The sequence below is a fragment of the Leuresthes tenuis genome, unplaced genomic scaffold (assembly GCF_036924035.1).
Source record: "Leuresthes tenuis unplaced genomic scaffold, fLeuTen1.0.hap1 SCAF_9, whole genome shotgun sequence".
Lineage (NCBI taxonomy): Eukaryota > Metazoa > Chordata > Actinopteri > Atheriniformes > Atherinopsidae > Leuresthes > Leuresthes tenuis.
In genome coordinates this window covers 18868299-18888046 of record NW_027325363.1, presented here as the reverse complement: position 1 = coordinate 18888046, position 19748 = coordinate 18868299, and the positions used below count along the sequence as shown (strand labels likewise).

At 43.5% G+C, this 19748-nt stretch overlaps 1 protein-coding gene across 14 annotated transcripts in view; it reads left to right on the top strand.

The window, feature by feature from the left end:
* Positions 1-19748, top strand: part of mecom (MDS1 and EVI1 complex locus) — a 127738-nt gene that overhangs the window by 106071 nt on the left and 1919 nt on the right. For 2 of the 14 annotated variants that reach the window (XM_072392683.1, XM_072392695.1), the window contains 14 exons: positions 3306-3408; positions 3509-3622; positions 4251-4362; positions 4521-4668; positions 4797-4977; positions 7703-9095; positions 9309-9399; positions 10706-10732; positions 14222-14388; positions 14609-14686; positions 16218-16387; positions 17235-17379; positions 19144-19389; positions 19490-19676. In XM_072392683.1, the coding sequence (XP_072248784.1) occupies positions 3306-3408; positions 3509-3622; positions 4251-4362; positions 4521-4668; positions 4797-4977; positions 7703-9095; positions 9309-9399; positions 10706-10732; positions 14222-14388; positions 14609-14686; positions 16218-16387; positions 17235-17379; positions 19144-19389; positions 19490-19676 (3162 nt within the window). The remainder of the gene's footprint in view (positions 1-3305; positions 3409-3508; positions 3623-4250; positions 4363-4520; positions 4669-4796; positions 4978-7702; positions 9096-9308; positions 9400-10705; positions 10733-14221; positions 14389-14608; positions 14687-16217; positions 16388-17234; positions 17380-19143; positions 19390-19489; positions 19677-19748) is intronic. The other 12 variants (XM_072392690.1, XM_072392688.1, XM_072392685.1 and 9 more) reach the window with 12 other exon arrangements.

The window sequence follows — 19748 nt, the reverse complement described above, 5'->3', positions numbered from 1 at the left end:
TAACGGATGGACGTTTCTGGGTTTTTTGTGTGTTTTTTTTCTTCCTTCTTTTCGGTCTTTTATAAGGCCATGCTCCCACAGCTGGCTCAATCTTACATGAAGAGAGTCATGCTGGCTTCCTTACACATTCACGCAATTACCTGGAACTAGTTGCACATTGTTTGCTCTCACTCTTTATTGCTATCTAAGTCACGTAATCGTTTTGTGTAGAAGCCAAGTAATGATGACTGCCAAATACACCGTATATGTAGCATGACCCTGATAGCTACAGGGAGGTCGAAACACATGTGGACACATAATGCAACAGTTGAGCAAGTAAGTACAAGTACACAACATGGGGCTATTTTTCGTCAATTTGCTTCTTTCTTTGACAAAAAAAAAAAAAGGAGTTCCTGTCGGGAGTATTTGAGGTGTATCTCTATATCTGCTTCTGTTACTTCCACGCAGTCACTGTAAACTTGATTGTGCGCCTGGGGCATATTTGCTCTCCTTTGTCTTTAGATGTTGCAGCCGCTTGTGACTTGATTTTTTTGCCCAAAGGCAAGTGTCCAGTCAGAGTCGATGAGGAGAAAACGGTGTAAGTGAATGGCATACCTGTGGAATGAGCTCTGTGCGAGCGCGGAATCGGTCAACAGGGTGTGCCTCAGGAAAATGTGACTGTGTTTACTTTGCTAATGACTAATGGTGTCAAGGTAACAAGTTGTCCGATTATTGCCCCTGATCCTGTTATGGTCGTAACCTTTGACAGTGAGTGTGTGAGAAAGGAATGATAAGTCGTGACTTTAGAAACTAACATACATGGACCAAATGAACATGTATATAAAGAAAATAATCACTAAGCAGATTTTATTACCATAAACTTTGGACGTAAACCTTTTTATCTTCATGCGAAAACTTTGTTAAAACACTTCCCCACTGTGATGGATGATCTGCAGCCACTTCATCTGTGTTGTCAGGGAAAAATGCCCCTCGTGCTGAGGCAGCAGGTCTTCAATGTGTGACCTCAGACACCCTGTCTAGCTTAACTCCAGAATTGTTTTGCAGTGAATGTGTGGGAGATTATGTGTTTGTCAGAATAACATGCTAAAGATGACCTGAAGAATCAAAGGCTGTGCTTCATGCTCTGGAGTGGGTCACTGCCTGTCTGTTCTTACGTATGTATGTTTTCCCTGTTTATCTATGGCAGCCCTCGGGGAAAGGGTGGAACTACAGGGGGAATTCCCTTCTTGTTACTAATTGCCTTCTTTTGCTTACTCGTATGGACTTAAACTGCCGCAAAATGCATCTTTTTGTGTCAAGGGATAGATACCTAAAAGAAAGAGGAAGAACTCAGATGAAGAATATTCTGCTGTTGATATTTGCTGCTGCTTTGAAAGGATAATTCAAGTTTCCCCTCACTATGTGTTTCTTACTGATAAAACTCCTATTATTGTGGCATTTTAGCATAAACATTTGCATTTGTTGCTATGAACAAAGTGGTTATGACGTCCGTTATTTTTTGTGTTTTGAGGCCTTACTTCTCACCCTGGTAGCCTCCTGCCTCAGTCGCAGTATCAATCTCTCCGAGCGGAATCTCTGCAGACTAACATGTCTGTTTGAGCTGCTGTCTGATTGTTTCTTAATCACAATATTTTTATGACCTCCCAGGGGTGATGGCCTGTGAATGCCTCTGTGTTTGCCCGTATGAGCGTGTACGCTCTCTGATGAACACATCATGTCCACACGCTGGTGTGTTTATGGTATAGACAGGAGTTAAAGTTTAAAAAAATAAATGTCAGGGATCAAGGACCCTTAAAGTTCAGTTCCCTTAATTCTTCTGCTGAAACAATGGGGTTCAGCTCTGTTCTGCTCCCCGAGACCGTATTTCTCCTTTGACAAATCAGCAAAGGGTTTTGCCAACATTTCTGTGCAGACCCTCAACAGAACCAGATGAAAGAAGTCCTCAAATGCTATAAAATGTCTTGAAAATGTGGTAGTTGATATGAAGTTGCTCTGGTTTAGGCTTTAATAGGACTTAGACTTGAAATGCTTGACTTGAAAATGACACTCCAACGTATTTTCAACTGCCTGAATTTAAATGATACTTTCATGCCACCCAAAACACTGGTTACTTTGTACCATTCACTCTCTCAGTTAATGACATGTAAGAGCTCTGCTTTGGTCAGACTGACTTGAGCCCCCTTTACTCCAATAACACAATACGGTCTTATCTAGTCAGAGGCCAGAAGTAAGAACAATGACAGTCTACAGAATACCTCATGATCTTTATTTGGCCAAGATACTTATCATAACTGTCTGTGGAGCCACTGTGGCTCTACTGCTATAGTATCTTTATTCTGGAATTTATGAGTGGTCTACCTGTGACCCATGACTTCCCAGAATCAACCCCCCCACCCTCCAATTGCATTTCTAATAAATTCCACTGTCGTTATTGTCATGTTGACACAGCAAAGGAAGTTGATATGTAAAGTGTCCAAAGCATTCCAAAATAACCCCCATGTGTGATTGTTTCACAAAGAAAGGCTATTGTGTATCCATGGGAAGCTTCTCAGTCACAGGGTCTCTCAGCTGATTCTTTATTGTGACCACCCCCCTCCAAATACACATTCACCTGCTTAACATGCTTTGTAATGCATATCTGTAAGTCCGTGAAATGGATGCATTGAAAAACGATTGCGGGAGAAGTTCCGCTTAAAGGGAACATGTACTGTAAACGTATGGTTTTACTTCACCTCTAAAAGTTTATTCCATGACTGAAATGCTTTTTTTTTTTTTTCTGAAACGACATGCTTGTTTTCCTTGCTGTCGAATTAGTGAGCTTGCTCTCCACACATTCATTTACCACTTCCTGCCCACTATAATCTTTACTGTGTGTATTTATGAGACCGTGTATTTATTCTGCAGGATGCTTGTTTGTACTTTCGTTCGTGTCCGTGAAGATGGATGTCTTATATGATGATTAATTACGGGTTAATGAGTGTGTGTATTTTCATGTATATGTCTGCCCTTTGCGGTGGCTGCGGTGGTATGACAATCATGTACACAAGTGAGGTGATTCGAGTGTTTATGTGTATATTTGTAGAGTACCAAGAGCTACCCTAAGGGACCTCTGCTGATGGAGAAATTTCGTATCGATGTGTCCTGCGAGAACAAGAGAAAAAAATACTGTCAAAACAAAAACAGATGTAGCGTCTTAATTTTGTGCTGATTTATGCAAAAGGTTTATGTTGACATACTCAGGTTTGTGTGAACTTTGTCAGGGAAATGCAAACTTAAAACCAATGACATTTTTTTCTATTTTGCAGATCTTCTACAAAGTCACTAGAGAGATTTTTCCAGGTGAAGAGCTGCTACTTTTCATGAAGGCTGAAGACTATTCATGTGACACCATGGCTCCGGATATTCACGGTCTGCACCAAAGACACCAAGTCCATTTTAAAGACATAACAACACATACACCTTACCTAAACTGACTGTATGCTCATTTTTTCTCTCGTTCACCGTGCAGAGGAGAGGCAGTACCGCTGTGAGGATTGCGACCAGCACTTTGAGTCCCGCAACCAGCTGCTGGACCACCAGAAGCAGCCATGCGGGATGCCCCCTTCTTCCTTCCTTAACCCAGGTGCGACTTATATTTCTAAATAGCTGTGCCTGTGTTATGCCACTCTAAATACTGGGAAGTGAAGAGTGACCAGAGGGATGAGTGGCTGAGGAAGGTGAATGATTCATATACAGTAAGCTGCTGAAACTGAGGACGTAGAGTAATGAACTGTAGACGGATGTGTCTACAAATTGGCCTGAAATGGTTTTAACCTCATGCAAGCTGAGAGTGGAAGATGAAAAATAAAAAGTGAAATCCAAAGTTATGCTGGATTCTTGTTTTTACATGAGGCGTTTGAGCCAAAATGACTACAGCCGCGCAATAGTAGGTGTAGAAGAACATGTTCAGTCTTTATACTCAATATATTACGTGCAGTAACACGATATGCAATGTAATGTGAGGGTTCAGTGCGTGTAGCAATGAAAGTATGATCTAATGTATGGAAGAGGCAGCTGAAAACATACCTCAGTATGTTGACATTTTGACTTGTGTTTGACAGTCTAGAAACTGACAGGTAATTAATGGAGAAAGACTAAGGTTTGATGTGCAACAAAGGCTCCCAGCCAAACATTAACCAGGGATGAGGCAGCCATGTGACATGTAAAACAGTCTTCTTGATGCGTATTGTGCACTTTTCTCATGTATATAGGAGGGGACAGTGACCTAAAGTCTCAAGAACCTCAAGACTTGCGACCCCTCCACATGTCTCATGGCCTACATGAGTGTAAGGAGTGTGACCAGGTCTTCCCTGATGTCCAGAGGTGAGTGCAAAGCAGACATTTAATCAAATGGTTCATCTTTGAAGAGTTTCTTGTGAAGTTCTTCAGACGCATAAAGAGATCTGCCATAACATATAAAACCCATTCCTATTTGACCCGATAAGTCCTTATTGTTGTTTTCTCTTTTCCGCTTCATTCAGTCTGGAGGCCCACGCTCTGTCCCACTCCGAGGAGAGGGAATATAAGTGTGATCAGTGTCCCAAGGCCTTCAACTGGAAATCAAACTTGATCCGACATCAGATGTCGCATGACAGTGGCAAGCACTACGAATGTGAAAACTGCTCAAAGGTAACGTGATGACTTTTGAAGGGATCGTTTGACAAATGAGCATTTTTTGCTGACTTGCTTTTTTATTGCAGATTTGTAGAGGCAGATAGTAACACTGCCCTGTGCATCTGTGTGGTTCCTTTCCCCAGCAGGTGTTCACAGACCCCAGTAACCTACAGAGGCACATTCGCTCGCAGCACGTCGGGGCACGTGCCCATGCCTGCTCTGACTGTGGCAAGACGTTCGCAACGTCTTCGGGCCTCAAGCAACATAAGCACATCCACAGCAGTGTCAAGCCCTTCATGTGTAAGTCACTAAGACCCTACCTATGTAAGTCTCCTCAGTACATTATAATAATAACAATAACAACATGCTTTGAATTACCTGTGTAAGAAAAACTGATGATTTTTCAGAGATATGCTTAATTTTTCTTCAGCTCTTTCTCGTGTTCTGTTCAGGATTCACACTTCTATGATTAGAGTGGCAATTCCTTTGCTTTTAAGACAAGCGTTGTTGTTGCCAACATGTTGCCTGTCAAAGTGACCCAGAGTTATCTGCTGTAGACTCTACAGCTATCTACCTTTCCTTTCACAGTTGCTTTGCCAGTCAAGCTCTCACTCTTTGTCCGTAGACACCAACTCCAGCAAGACCCAAACACATTATGACCTTTCACACTTTTTCCGCCTCACACAAGAGATCTGATCTCCCTCCCCTAAAGCGTTATGATCTTTACCCTTTGCCCCTTCTCTCTTTCCCCTTTTTCCCCCTCTTTAACACACATGTGGGCTAACACAAACCTATCCACATACTAAATACACACACATGCGCGAGCACGTACACACACACACACATTTCTATATATGCACAAGCAGGAATGACTGCATCTCCACCGAAGACCTCATATTCCCCACTCTCTCCTCTCTGCCTCCACCGCTTCACCATTCCTCACAAATAGCAACCACATGTAAGGCTCTGTGAATAGTCCATTTGCTGTAATCAGCAGAAAATATGCAGGTTTAAAGACAACTAATGGCTGTGTTAAAAGAAAAAAAAAAGACAAAGCAACCTCAAACATGACGGCTGCCTGGGCGAGATCATGTGTGTTTGTGTGAAGTGTTTGTTTGACTGACTGCTCTTGAAGGACGTGTACATGTTTTGGACAGTAGTACTCTATGCACACGGGTTTCTGTTTGCATCTTAGTGCACGCAATGTGTCAAGGATGTGTGTCTTAACACTTGTCTATGAGAAGGAAGCACTCAACTCACCATTACTTGTCCACCGTACTTCTTTCTGAAATGTGTTTATGAGATTTTGTTTCAGTTTATTAGGAGCTGATGAATACATGCGTGTCGTGGCTCGGCTCCCACGCACAGTGTGTAAAGCATGCGTGTTGTTAATCCATAAATGCCACTATGATATGACTTACGGTGAAAGATTTTTTCTTGTGCTTTCCCTGTAGCCATACTTGTAAAAATACACACAAAGAGAGATCTATAGAAGCAGCTTGGATGTCTGATTTTCAAGGGGACGTACCTCACTGTACGTGTCTGCTGCACAAGCTTAGTTAGATTATTTCTAAACAGTTGAAATATACATTATTTATACACACTTTTCAACGTGTATGAACCCGTGTTGTAAGATAAATGTACAGCTTTCAAACAAAGAAGAAGCATCAGATAGAAAACTATAAGGAATCAGACGCATCCCACGTCTTTCCAGATGTTTTCTACCACTGTCTTTACTCATTAAGTATTGACTTTTCATAACATTACATTCACTCTTGGCTCAAGCTTTTCCTATGTAGGGCTGTACATTCAAATCTGTTTCTCAAATACATTTTCTTTCTCGACCTTTCCATCTCTATGAATTGCCTCTTGTGCACCTTGTGCCTGGAAGGCACCCAAAGTATGCAGAAGTGTAATCACAGTGTGAGCCCAACCACTTCCTGATCCTCGTTTTTTTTAACATCTAACAACAATGTGAGCTAAATCAATCATCCAGAGATGCTTTTAACTGCTCTCCTTAACTTGAGTAATAAAAAGCCTTATTGAACCAGCAGCAAAAATGGATCTACAAGAGCCTTATGGTGTGGGAGGAGACAAGTAGGAGACATCTTCCTTGTGAATGGCATTTGTGATTTTTACAAGAATTTCTAGAATAAAAAGGAAAGAAAAAAACGAGATAATCTACTACTACTCTTCAAAAATCATCCATAGGTAGTAAATAAGGTTGGCATAATAGTAATAACAATTGATATAATCAGAGAGGAGTGGGGGGGGTGTTGTGACTGTACATCTACCAGTGCCAGACAGAGTGACAGACCAGCACACAGGGACTGGCTGTGGGAAGGTCACTTAGCACAGGATGACATGGCCCCAGCTATGGGGACAAGGTTAGGGGGCTGCAGGGTCGGCTTGAGAGGCCCGGAGGGGAAGAGGGAAGAGAGGCAGCAGAGGACGTGAGACCTGTCCCTGGGAACCGGACTGCAGGATAGGATTCATTCAACTCCACTTCCTTCACAAACTTAAAATAGAGCCATTGTACTGCATGCGGCTGAGAATGTGTGTTTGTGTGTACCTTTAGGCTTGCATGTGTGTTTGTGTGTGAAAGAGATAGAGTGTGTGTGCGATTTCAATTCTTTTGTTGTGTGAATATTTTGTGAATGTGCCTGCATGACCATATGTGTGCCTGTGTGTGATTGTTTATGGACTCCTTGGGAGCGTCCCTGGGAGGACAATGGTGCTGGAGATGCCTGGGAATCTGGTTTGATGTGCAGGTGATGAGTGGCAGCAAGTGACTCACACCATCAACCAAAGAGATTCCCTTACAATGCCAGGATCTGGACACACCTCTCCGTTTTTATTTTGTTGAAAAACTATTGTGAGAGTATTGATGGGAACATGAGCATTATCACTCATTCTGTATTTCCTCCTCCCTTGATGTCATGTTATGTAATGTCATTTTTAAATGTCATTTTTCTCTGCAAGTATGTGTGGGTGAGTGAGTGTGTCTTGGATACTGACATGTTCTACATCTGTCTCCATGTCCCTGCAGGTGAGGTATGCCACAAGTCCTACACCCAGTTCTCTAATCTCTGCCGCCACAAACGCATGCACGCTGACTGCCGCACACAGATCAAGTGCAAGGACTGTGGGCAAATGTTCAGCACCACCTCATCCCTCAACAAGCATCGGCGCTTCTGTGAAGGGAAGAATCATTTCACAGCAGGGGGACTGTTTGCCCAGGGTATGCCACTCCCTGGCACCCCTGGCTTGGACAAAACAGCTCTTGCGATGGGTCACAGCAGCGCTGGACTGGCTGATTATTTTGGAGCTAGTCGCCACCATAGTGGGCTTACCTTCCCTGCTGCCCCTGCGTTTCCTTTCAGCTTCCCTGGTCTGTTTCCTTCTGGACTCTATCACCGGCCGCCACTCATTCCTGCCACCACCTCTCCTGTCAGACAGCCAGCTCATGCACCTGTTGCAGGGCTCGGTGCAGAGCTGAGTAAGAGTCCTCTGCTGCCTCCAAGCCCTGGTGCTCTGGAGTCTCGAGAGTTGCTCAAAGCTCTCTGCAAAGATGGCAGTTCCCTTGGAAATGAGATTGTAGACTCAGAGCTCCACAACCAAGGTTCATCATCCTCTACCAAGCAGCAAAACAAGCAGAGTGACCAGTCTGAAAGCAGTGACCTGGATGATGTCAGCACCCCCAGCGGTAGTGATCTGGAGAGCACATCGGGCTCTGAGCTTGAGAGCGACATGGACAGTGAGAGGGAGAGGGGGGCTGCGCGAGAGAATGGCAAAGGTTCCAAGAGAAAGGCTAGTGAAATAGGCTCCCAGAGCCCCAGCTTGATGGGCAGCAGCGCTGCTAAAGACTTTCCCGGCCCTTCCCTCATCCCATCCTCACTGGACGAGCACACAGCTGTTACAGGGGCTGTGAATGACTCTATTAAGGCCATTGCCTCCATTGCTGAGAAGTATTTTGGCTCAACTGGGCTAGTTGGCTTGCAGGACAAGAAGGTTGGGTCTCTGCCCTATCCCTCTATGTTCCCGCTGCCTTTCTTCCCAGCTTTCTCTCCACCAGTTTACCCCTTCCCAGACAGAGACCTCAGATCTGCGGGCCTAAAGAGTGAGCCACAGTCGCCAGCGGATGATTGCAAGAAGGCTCAAGGCAAGTCATCTGAGTCACCATTTGACCTCACTACCAAACGGAAGGAGGAAAAGTTAGCCACATTTGCTCCCTCCAAACCAGAAGTCTCACATCCTATGGGTCAGGATCAACCCCTAGATCTGAGTTTGGGGGCCAGGGGCCGTGGACGTAATCCAAAAGAGGAGCAGACCAAGAAGAACCTGGGTTATGAAGATGAGAAGGGAGTGATGGAGATTCCAAAAGCAGATACTTCCTTACAGCATGCCAGACCCACTCCTTTCTTCATGGACCCCATTTACAGGTATTGTTATTCCCTGTGTCTCACTTAGCCATGACTCAAATTACCACTTAAACTTTACACAATGTGGAAACAAATATGTGGTGTCCTCTGCTTGCAAAATTGAACTTGAAGTCATGCACTTCCTATTTGTCATTTCTTTTGTAAAACTGAATAAAAGTCTTATCATATATGCTACTGAACATGCGTTAAGAGCTGATAGAAATCTACTATTAGCAGGGTTGAGAAGAGGAGAATGAACGATCCGTTTGAAATGCTGAAAGAAAAGTGCATGCGGCCAACTCCAGGCTTCCTCTTCCATCCACAGGTAGGTTCTGATCAATGCATTTGTGGGAACTGTTGTTTAGATAATTACTTTTCACCTTAATTTGTTTAAGCATGGGCAGTTCTTGCTCTTATCTATTTAATTAATTATGACTCCGTAACAATGACACTGTCACGTGTTACAAGTTCTCTGTTAGCTTCCTATGTATACAGATGTGACAGCAGAATGGTATTAAACCAGTGAGTGACTATTATGCTTCTTTCTATAAGGAGTTCTTTTTCACAATGGGTGTCCCATTCTGGCCAAACTGGATCAATGAGGATTAGTATGTGGCCCCAGCCTAATACAGGCTACTGCCTGTTAAGCCCATTGTTGGCGATCTGAAACAGATGTGGCAGAAAGAAAGGGCACATTGTGACACATCTTCCCGTAATGTGTCTTTGATTACAGTATAAAAAATGATATGCTCTTAAAGCAATGATTTCTGCCCCTGGGTGTTCTGTGCCAGTATTTCCAGTGTGAGGTTCCAGACTATGCTTGTGTGTCTGTATACGCACGCCGGTCGTGTGTGTGACTGTGTGTGTGTCAGTGACATGTTGCTTTGACGTTCATTTGTTCAATTTTCCCCCGTGGGTGAGAACGGTCCGTCGGAAAGTGAAAACTCCACTTTCTCAGGCATATGATTTTTTTTCCTCTTCTTTTCAGGCCGTTTCAGGTCTGGTTTTTACAGGCTGTTTCATTTGTCTGATTTATGTCCCTTGTCCAGACTGTTGCATGGGCCCAGCCTGCAGCAGCCACATGGTCGTCCCACACGCCTTAATGAGGTGTCCTATCAGTAGAAACACTAACAGAGTGCTTAGGCCATCTTTATGACTTTATGATGTCTGGACACACAAATCATTCCCACAAATACCAGACCTGCATATGTCCTAGCCAGACCAGGCAAGAGGCCCTTCTGTATACTTTTGAGGGGATTTGTTTTCAGTCACCTGACTCACTCTTGAGCAATATATAAAAAAGGGTTTTAAAGCTGAGGCGACTGGAACTTCATTTCAAAACCTTTAGTGATTCAGCTTTATTTCCTGGCAGGAAATTTTACTGCTCGGCAGTACTGGTTTAGATTTCATACAGGGATTGTGTTTGTAGCCTCCTATATAATGAGTTTATTAAACACCAGGAAGTGTTGGAAACTATTAGAGTCTTCTATAATTCCAGTGCTCTAATTCAGCAGATAGGCAGCTCATTGCACATTTAGACCCATGATTCCCCTCTGTACCCACATGTGTTGATTCATGCACCACTTTCTTGGTTCTGACTGCCTCTCTTTTCCCTCTCTCCCGCCCCTCAGTTTCGTTTGCCAGATCAGAGAACTTGGGTAAGTTCCTCTTTAACCTACAGATCTGTACCTCTACCGAAATACGCCATCCCATAATTAATGCATGGGCTGCGTAACCGTTTACAGCTGACCTCACTCAGCGATCGCATGGCTTTAGCCTGTCACCATCATGCACTGACGGCTGGTCTTAGGAACATTTCCCTCACATATCAATATAAGGAAACTTCCTTTCTATATTTATTTTGTACTGTACATCATGTTGCATTACATGTAATGGCTGGCATTTTTGATTTGTTTATATCTTTACATATGGTCTGATTAACATAAAAGGGTTTAAGTGGGAATTTCCAGCTGAGCTACACCCTCTCCATGCAATTGCTCTGAATATATGTTTGCTTATTTTGAAAATGAAGCAGGGCTCAAAGGGGGGGGGGGGGGGTTGGAAGGTGGGATGGTGGGTGGTGCTGAGGGGGGCTGCTTTACTTCAGCAAAAGGGTAACAGTCTCTCTGGGACTCTGGCGGGGGGAGCGAGAGGTTAGGCCCTCCCTCCAAACATCTGGTTGCCGATAAAGATCAACAATTGAGAATGCATCTCGCTAATTAAGGTTCTAACAGCATCACTGACATCTGAAGATAGCCAATCAACTGCTGGTCCCTGAGCGGCGCTACAGCAACAAGCAAGTTTACAGATGCATGCGCATTGCCCACAGGGAAGGACAGGGGGTTTCACAAGATATGCATGTGTGTGTTTGAATGTACGTGTGTGGGTGGGTCTGGGGGGTAGATGTCCCACACAGAGGAGATATAGGTCTGCAAAACTGTAAAATAAAATTCTGATCTAAAAGCAGTTTTGGATCAGAATGCAGAGGCATTTATTCTCTTGTCTATTCCGTCTAACAGTTCTGTCAAACAGTGGCCTTACGAACCTGAATCTCCGTCCATAAAACAGTTAAAGGGCTGAATGTTTTCTAAGCGTGATTTTTGGCAGGCCGATGTTTACTAGTGTAATCCACTGGAGAGGATTTGTGAATCATTAACAGCATGATTGCGAACAAAGCATGTTAGAGAAGCTGCTAAGTCACTTTCAGTTGTGTTTGGAACATTTAGGCAAACAAAATGCAACATGCTAGTTCACATTCAACAATGTCTGAAGCATATGTCATGTCAGTCATAGTTTTATATGATGCTCAAAGTCAATATACGTCATGACGAACTTACTTAGATTTACACTGGCAAATCGCATAAGCAGTAACAGAAACAAGCACCTAATATATCAAGACAGTTTTTTCATTCCACCGCATATATTTTCATAACAAGGCTTATGTCTTTAACTTAAACAGATGAAATTCTTAAAGCAGCATGAGTAGGCTGAGCTTGGATCAAAATTCTCCAGTAGATGGAGCCAGGATGGAGTCATGCTCAGTTCTAAAAATGTCTTATCAAAGAGGCTCAATACTGCCGACAGCTTTAGGGGCCCTAATGTTCCTAAGAGTTATGGATTCTGAATGAGCAAGGCAGACAAACTGAGTGTTTGCTCCAGTGTCTCAAAAGAGTGCAAAGAAATACACAGTGCACATTCAAAAGAAAAATTAAAGTATTTTTCCTCCCTCTTCATCACAACCCCCATGTCTATCTTTCAGTTTATTCCCCTACTTCTTTTTATCACTCCTTTGCTTTCTCTTGCTCTCTCTGTGTCATGCTTTGATTCGTGGTGTGTAACGATGGCATATTCATAATCAAACAGACCTGACACTCCACATCCTCGCTCAGTGGGAATGTCGACGGCTGCGGCAGGAACTTTACACTCAGCCGTCACTCCTAATCAGCTGCACCCAACACCGGACTCCACTTCCATCCATCAGCCTTCCGTCCCTTTCTCTTCAGACCCTGTTCGCTCTTTCTTTCTGTCTTGTTTGCTTGCTCTTTTATGTTTCTTTCTTTCTTATCTCCTTTTTTCTTTTCTCTCTCTTCCCTCTTATACTTATCCCCCATCATCTAGTCCTTCATCACACTGTTCTTCTCCAATTCCCCTCATCTGCTTCTTGTCCCCCGGTCTCCTCGATCTTGGCGTGAAGCCTGAGAGTGACAGGGGGTGAAAGCAGGAGATGAAATGTCAGAGTCGGAGCAGGGCTCTGGTGGAGGAACCGAATCAACATTGATTTGTAGCCTTATTGAAATAAGAAGAAGAAGCAGGCTGAAAATTCAATGCGCGCAAAATAATGCAAATTTGTGTGGCCCTTTTAAAAAAGAGAAAAAGGAAACTTGCGTGTGTTTGTGTGTGTGTCTGTGGCTGTGTGCGCGCGTGTGTGTGTGTGGGATGGGCTGACAGGCCCTGCGGCCTACAGAGACCCCCGCCCCTCCCTCCCTCTCCTCCTCCCTCTAGTTCTCCCTTCACTCGCCTTCCAGCCCCCTCTCCTCCCCCATCCCGCCCCTCTCAGCACAACGATATCATTATTACCCGTGTCTGGCCCTTGATCAGTAATGTCAACATCTTTCATATTGACGAATGTGCTGTCTGCCCGCATTGTGCACAGAATGGTTTACAGCCCAGCAGTGGACATGAATCACTCCACTGCCACACACACGTACAAACACACACACACTCACACACACACGTATCTGACAACACACAGATACACACTGCGCTCGTACAATCACGCTCACACAAAGCACATGTGCCAATGAGCACACACCTTGTGGACACACATGCGCTCCCACACATAAAAATGCATTGCAAATACATTCTTCTCTTTCACACACTTACATATATTTTCCCTTTTACACACACTGTAGGTAGTTAATCATCTATGACCACCAGGCTGCTCATAGTTTCTTGTTCATGTGCATGCACACACAATCACACATATCTCCTTGGAGAGTATCTGATGAAAGTAAATGTTCGGTTTCATTAGTAGATTGGCTGCAGTCTTTAAACTGATGTGTTTGTGTGTGTGTGTGTGTGTGTGTGTGTGTGTGTGTTTGTTGCATGCATACTGTACAATTAATTGTTAGAGAATAAGACTTGGCTGATTTAACTATGAATGGAAAGTTAACTTTTTGTGTGTATGCATGTGTGTGTGTGTGTGTTATGACAAGGTTTTAAATCAATGTCAGTTGTCCTTCTCATTCAACGTAGTAGCAATTTCACCTTCTGATGCACAAATCTTTGATGAAGAATTCATTCAATATATTTTTTTATTCTTTTCAACAATCATGGTGCCTGCGTCTGTCAAATGAGATGCAAACCGAACCAGAAATAAATAACTGATGTGGTCATCTTCAGTCAGAAGCATTCGATTACAATCAAAGATACAGTAAATGTTATATTATATTATATTTCACTTCTGTACTTTTTTAAGATTGTATGACCTTTGCCCATGACGGTATATTGAACTTATCTATTAAATTGGCTATTTGGTTTTGCCTCTTGTATTCTGGCAAATCCTGCAATCAGACACCCAAAAAAGTAAAGCTGTTTCAAAGGGTGAAAAATTCTCAATCCATCCTTCCTGTGTCCTCTCACCACAGATGACGGCTATCGAGAACATGGCAGAGAAATTGGAGACGTTCAGCTCCTTGAAGCCAGAGTCTAGTGACCTGCTGCGCTCTGTTCCCTCCATGTTTGACTTCAGAGCCCCACCGTCTGCACTTCCAGAGACGCTGCTGCGAAAGGGCAAGGAGCGCTACACGTGCAGGTAACTATGGCAACTGGTTTGGCATGTACGGCATAGTGCGTAACTTTTAATATGGGCCATAAACGAACATTCCTCTTAGGCAAATTGTTTTAAGATTGGGTATTTGTACTTTTTATCTGGCTTTGCTTTTGTGAGAACGAGTTGCAGAAAGAATCCATCTTCCTGTGCTTTTTTGGAACATAAAAAGCACCTCTCTTGTGTTTTTTTAATTTTTTTATAGATATTGTGGAAAAATATTCCCTCGCTCTGCCAACCTGACTCGCCACCTCAGGACTCACACAGGAGAGCAACCATACAGGTAATTTTATCCCTACAAGTCTTCCTCTTGGATTGTGTGTGCAGATGTGTCTGCGTGTGTGTTTGCTTAGATGGAGATTCAGTTTTGGTTTGTTTTTAATAATAAAATAAAACATTCCAACCAAAACACTTTGTATCACTCCCTCTCTTCTCCTTCTGCCAGCATCCCTCCATCTATTCTCATCACTCTCTCAACACTGCACAAAATTATATCGGTGCACTATTGTCAAGTCAAGAATTAGATTTGCACAATAGCACATCAACATGCGTATGAAGCATTGCTTGTCTCTCCACAGAAAAGCAAGAGAAAGCACCAAACACACTTTCACACAGGGAGTAAAGACAGACGTAGCTCATTTGTTAACAGCATGTGGAAGTTTTCCCAGGGATTACTGGTCTACAGTTAGAACAGAGTTTATGTGTGTTTTCCTATGCCATAAGCCTGGAATAATTATCCTCCTGCTAAATAATTTGCCTGATGAAAAATGGTGTCGTTGCCTGGGTGAGAGGAGGGGTTTTGGGGAAGCTGAGCAGAGAGGAAGAGAGGAAGTTTGGTGAAAATTGGGGTGATGAGGAGAATGGGCAGATGTCCAGGCGTGGCAGCTGTGGTCATTTCTCTTGCACTTATGAGGCCAGCCTTAAAGTGATCTGCAAGGCTTTGGCTACAAGCAAGGCTCTCTTGCCGTCTAAAGAGGGTTATCTGAAGGTTTTTTTAGAGGACTCTTGGTAATAACACTAATCTTAGAAATGTTATTTTGCGTTTGGGAAACTTCCAGCTCCCGCCCCACATCAGCATAGCTGATTTTCCATCTTTCTTTTGTTTAGGCAGAGGTAACAGTAACAATGCTACAGCAGTTCAGTGAGCACACAGAAATTCATTTAGCACGTTTACTACATTTGGATAATGAATACACCCTGGCTGGAGCTCCTCAGCTTTGTAGTTACTAAGGTAGAGGAATGTTGGCCCAAAGTTCGGAGGAGGCCTGTTGACCACAGGGGAGAGCGAAAGACAGATGCAGGCCTCGACTGCCCCAGTCTGATAGCCTGCACTCTACACGCTGGCATGCCATTAAAGATCACCGCTGTTTATTGTAATTTTTTTGTGGAGATAACCGGGGGGTTCCTGAGGGACAGCCAATCGAGCGAGCTAATTCCACCAGAAGAAAAGATGTAATCTTCTCGTATAATTTTGCATGAAGAAACTTGGCAAGAGCCCTTAATTTTGCAGGGCTCGAACCAAATCTGTTGCGTGCTTATTTTGTGGGAGAAGAATGCAATTTTATTGCGCTGGCTGCAGATAAGAGGCAGAGCTGTTTCACCTTAAACAAGCTCCTCCATCATGTCTGGGACTGTGGGACTGCTGGGACTGTCTGTGTAATTGTGTATGTGTGTGTCCTGCTTGATGTATCACATTATGTTTCCCACAAAACAAACCTCAGGTTGTGATTCATTATACAGCACGGTTGTATTTGTTATTAGCAGTCTGTGTGTTTCTGCTTATGTGAAATTTAACAGTTCCACATCTTCTGCAGGTGTAAATACTGCGATCGCTCCTTCAGCATCTCCTCCAACCTGCAGCGTCACATTCGCAACATTCACAACAAGGAGAAGCCCTTCAAGTGCCACCTGTGCGACCGCTGTTTCGGTCAGCAGACTAACCTGGACCGTCACCTCAAAAAGCACGAGAATGGTAACTTGTCAGGTAAGGAGAGATTCGTGTAGATTATCCAATTGCAAATTGTTCTTTCCTGTTTGAAGCACTTTTCCCCTTTTCCATATTTTACCAGCGAAAATGAGAGCTGGTTTGCTGACCGTTGAGACTCATAAATCCCTCTGCAGTGTAGTAAAAAACATAACTTACTCATGATTGGAGACAATCTTCGAAGCTGAGAAATTAATTTATATAAATCTGCCATCGACCCCTGCAACGGCGCAAATATTTTTTTTTTGAATGATCTGCTTTCATCAGCAGCACAACTCACAGGGTTGATAGGTTGCATCACTCTGAATGAATCAGCAGAACAAGTGGTGACACCTGGCCAGAAGCCGACGGCAGCAGGTCTCAGAGGAGGCTGCCATTTAATCAGGCACAATGTGCAATCTATCAAATGCAAAATCAATTATTAGCAAAGCTTTCACTTTTCAGTGTCAAACAATTTATTTCCCAACCGCGAATGCACTGAAAAAAACGAAGACGGAAATGTTATTCATGTGTAATAAAACAAAATCAGAATTTTCTTCAGCGGGTGCCACCGAGGTTTTTTAAAATCCGTCACAGCTTTGTTTTTCATTGTAGCTGACACCTCCAAAGGTAGCAGATACTTTTATGACGATGAACCGTGATGCACAGTTTGACATTTTTCTATATGTGATGTGATTGCTGTACCGTCACAGCCACCGTCTTTCAAAATAATTCCAGAGAGATCTAAAGGGTGAAAACAAAAATATGTTCATGGTATCATTTATTTCTATAGTAAAAAAATGAAATTTGGAAGGAATATTGACCAAGTGTTATGCAAATAAAAGAAAATATTCTTTCTTTCTTGCAGGAACTGCGATGTCGTCCCCACAGTCCGAACTGGACAGTAGCAGTGCCATACTGGATGACAAAGAGGACTCTTATTTCAACGAAATAAGAAATTTTATCAGCAACACGGGCCAAAACCAGACATCCCCAGATCCCTCTGAGGAAGGGTGAGCACTGCTTTATGTGTGTCCGTTTCTTATACTCTGATTAGATCCATGTATACTGAGATAAATAAGAAGCTGCCTATCGTTGATTGTCACTGTCTCTCATCCACCGAGGCCAGACCCTCATCAGAAGATAGTGCCACATTTTGTTGTTGGAGGTTTAGTCCTCTGGGGCTTTAATATATCTAATGATCGGTCAGCTGTTATCAGCCCGTTTCAGACTTGCATTTCATACCACCCAGCTGGCCTCTGTTAATAATCACATCATGATCAGGGGTCTGGAATAGAGAGCAATCATCTCTGATGACATAATCACAGGTTTTGGAAATGTTAAGGAGCTCTTTATATCAGTTGCCTTTCGGCCACATGGAGGAAATGATATCTGTGTGCATGCAACTTTGTCTGAACATTATGCAAATAAATTCTTCTAGCTGTGATCAGATCAGATAGCAGCAGGGAGAGCTGCTCGGGTCTCTAAGTTTGTTTTCATGTGCTTCATGTTGGTGCGATCATAGAGCAGATTGGAAAGCCAGAGAGAGATCCTGCAGATTGTACAGAAGGCCTGCGAGAGCAGGACCAGGCGGTAGAGCGTCAGAGGGCTGAGAGAGGAGCAGGAGGTGGGGTGGGGGTGCAGCGGTTAGACCACCACATCTGGAATCAACATGTCTGCCTACAGGAAAAGGGTAGAGGGGGTGGGGTCAAAGGGTCGGTCTGTGTTTCCTTTCAAAGTGCAGCGCTCCTGACTACCTCTGATAGATACTTTATCCTCAGCAAATTACCACGTTTGAAAGCATAATTAGCGAATCTGTTTTCTTAATCACAGGGTTCTCGCTCTCTCTTTTGGAGCTAGTTCCTCCTCGCAGCCGTGAGCGCTTGACATGGCACGAATACCACCTTGTCAACTCCCCATTCCAGTGGCAGCTCCGTTGAAAGCACAACCTTATCAGCTGCTCATTCTTTTATATGCTAGAATAGAATCTTCCCTTTTCCATGCTCTATGCATTCCTTACAAATTCAGTCCAGGTATCCTCTTAAGACTACATTATGTGAAGTTGTCTTTGATGTGTTTTGTTTTCCTTCCATTTACATCTCCCTGTTCAGTTTTCAGTCCCCATCACCAAATCCTTTGTGCAAGAAATGGCATTTTTGTGAGCTGACGAAAGATGTCCCAGAGTGTAATTAGTGAATCAGTCTTAATGTGGTTCCAGATGATTTACCAAATGGTGGTTTCCTGTGGCGCTGAGACAGAGGGACAGATTAAGACTCAGGCAGTTTGGATAGCTGGCCCTCTCTCCCTCCACAGGGATAGAGGAATGGGCTGGTTGGCAGCGCTCTCATAACTCTCCCACCAAATGGGGCTGTCAGCTAAATATTTTGCCTATTAGATGAATACGAGATAGTAGGAAAAATAAACAAGGAGAGAGGCAGAGCACTCCATTTAAGTGCTGCAATGATCAACCCAGTGTTGCTGTGCCCAAAGGGGCCCCAAGGCCTTGATGACAAACGGGATTCCGGCTCCGCTCAATTGCAGCTGCCACGTTATGCCTCAGATCCACCACTGCTTATTTTGTTTATCTTGTGCAGCTTTTGTTTAAAAACTGGTAGAGGTTCATGCAAGAAAGTGAACCTTGTTTACTGTATAGTTGGATGTATTTAGAATATGTGTAGCTGCAAGTCATCAGCAAGATGTCATTTATATTTATGCTTCTGTGAATGTCAACTGCATCATCTACCTGTATTGATCTAAAGAGTGATCCTGATCTGCAGGTTAAATGGAGGTCCATTTGAAGAAGGGAAGCCACTGCTGGCCAGCCATGGGTCACGTGACCTGGAAGACGAGGAAGTGGAAGACCTGATTGCTGATGAGGAGGAAGCAGAGGAGCCCAGCAGCAGCCCTGAGAAAAGAGAAGCAAAGGAGCTTCCTGGCAACCTGAGCGATGATATCATACAAGGCGAAATGGACTTTAGTGAACAAAACGACTTGAAAATCATTTGTAAAACTTCTCCAAGGAGGTAAATGTCACATGAAAGCCATACAGAAATTAAGTTATATGGTCAAAATATGTTACAAATGGCTGATTGTGTTAAATTCTTTTGTTTGTAATACGTTCAGGTATAAAGATGATGAGGAACAGAACAGCTACTCCGCCTTGGACCATATCCACAATTTTTCTGACATGCGCAAGCTGGAGGAGAGTGAGCTGAGTGATGGAGATGGAGAGGAGGACGATGGATCGTTTGGCTCTCCCTCTCTGACTGAGGCGGTCAAACAGCCGCTCTTTAGAAAATCCAAGTCTCAGGTAAAAGAGACATTGACAGTTCACACACATCTCCACCTGTTTACCATGTCAATCTACATCTATCTTAACTTT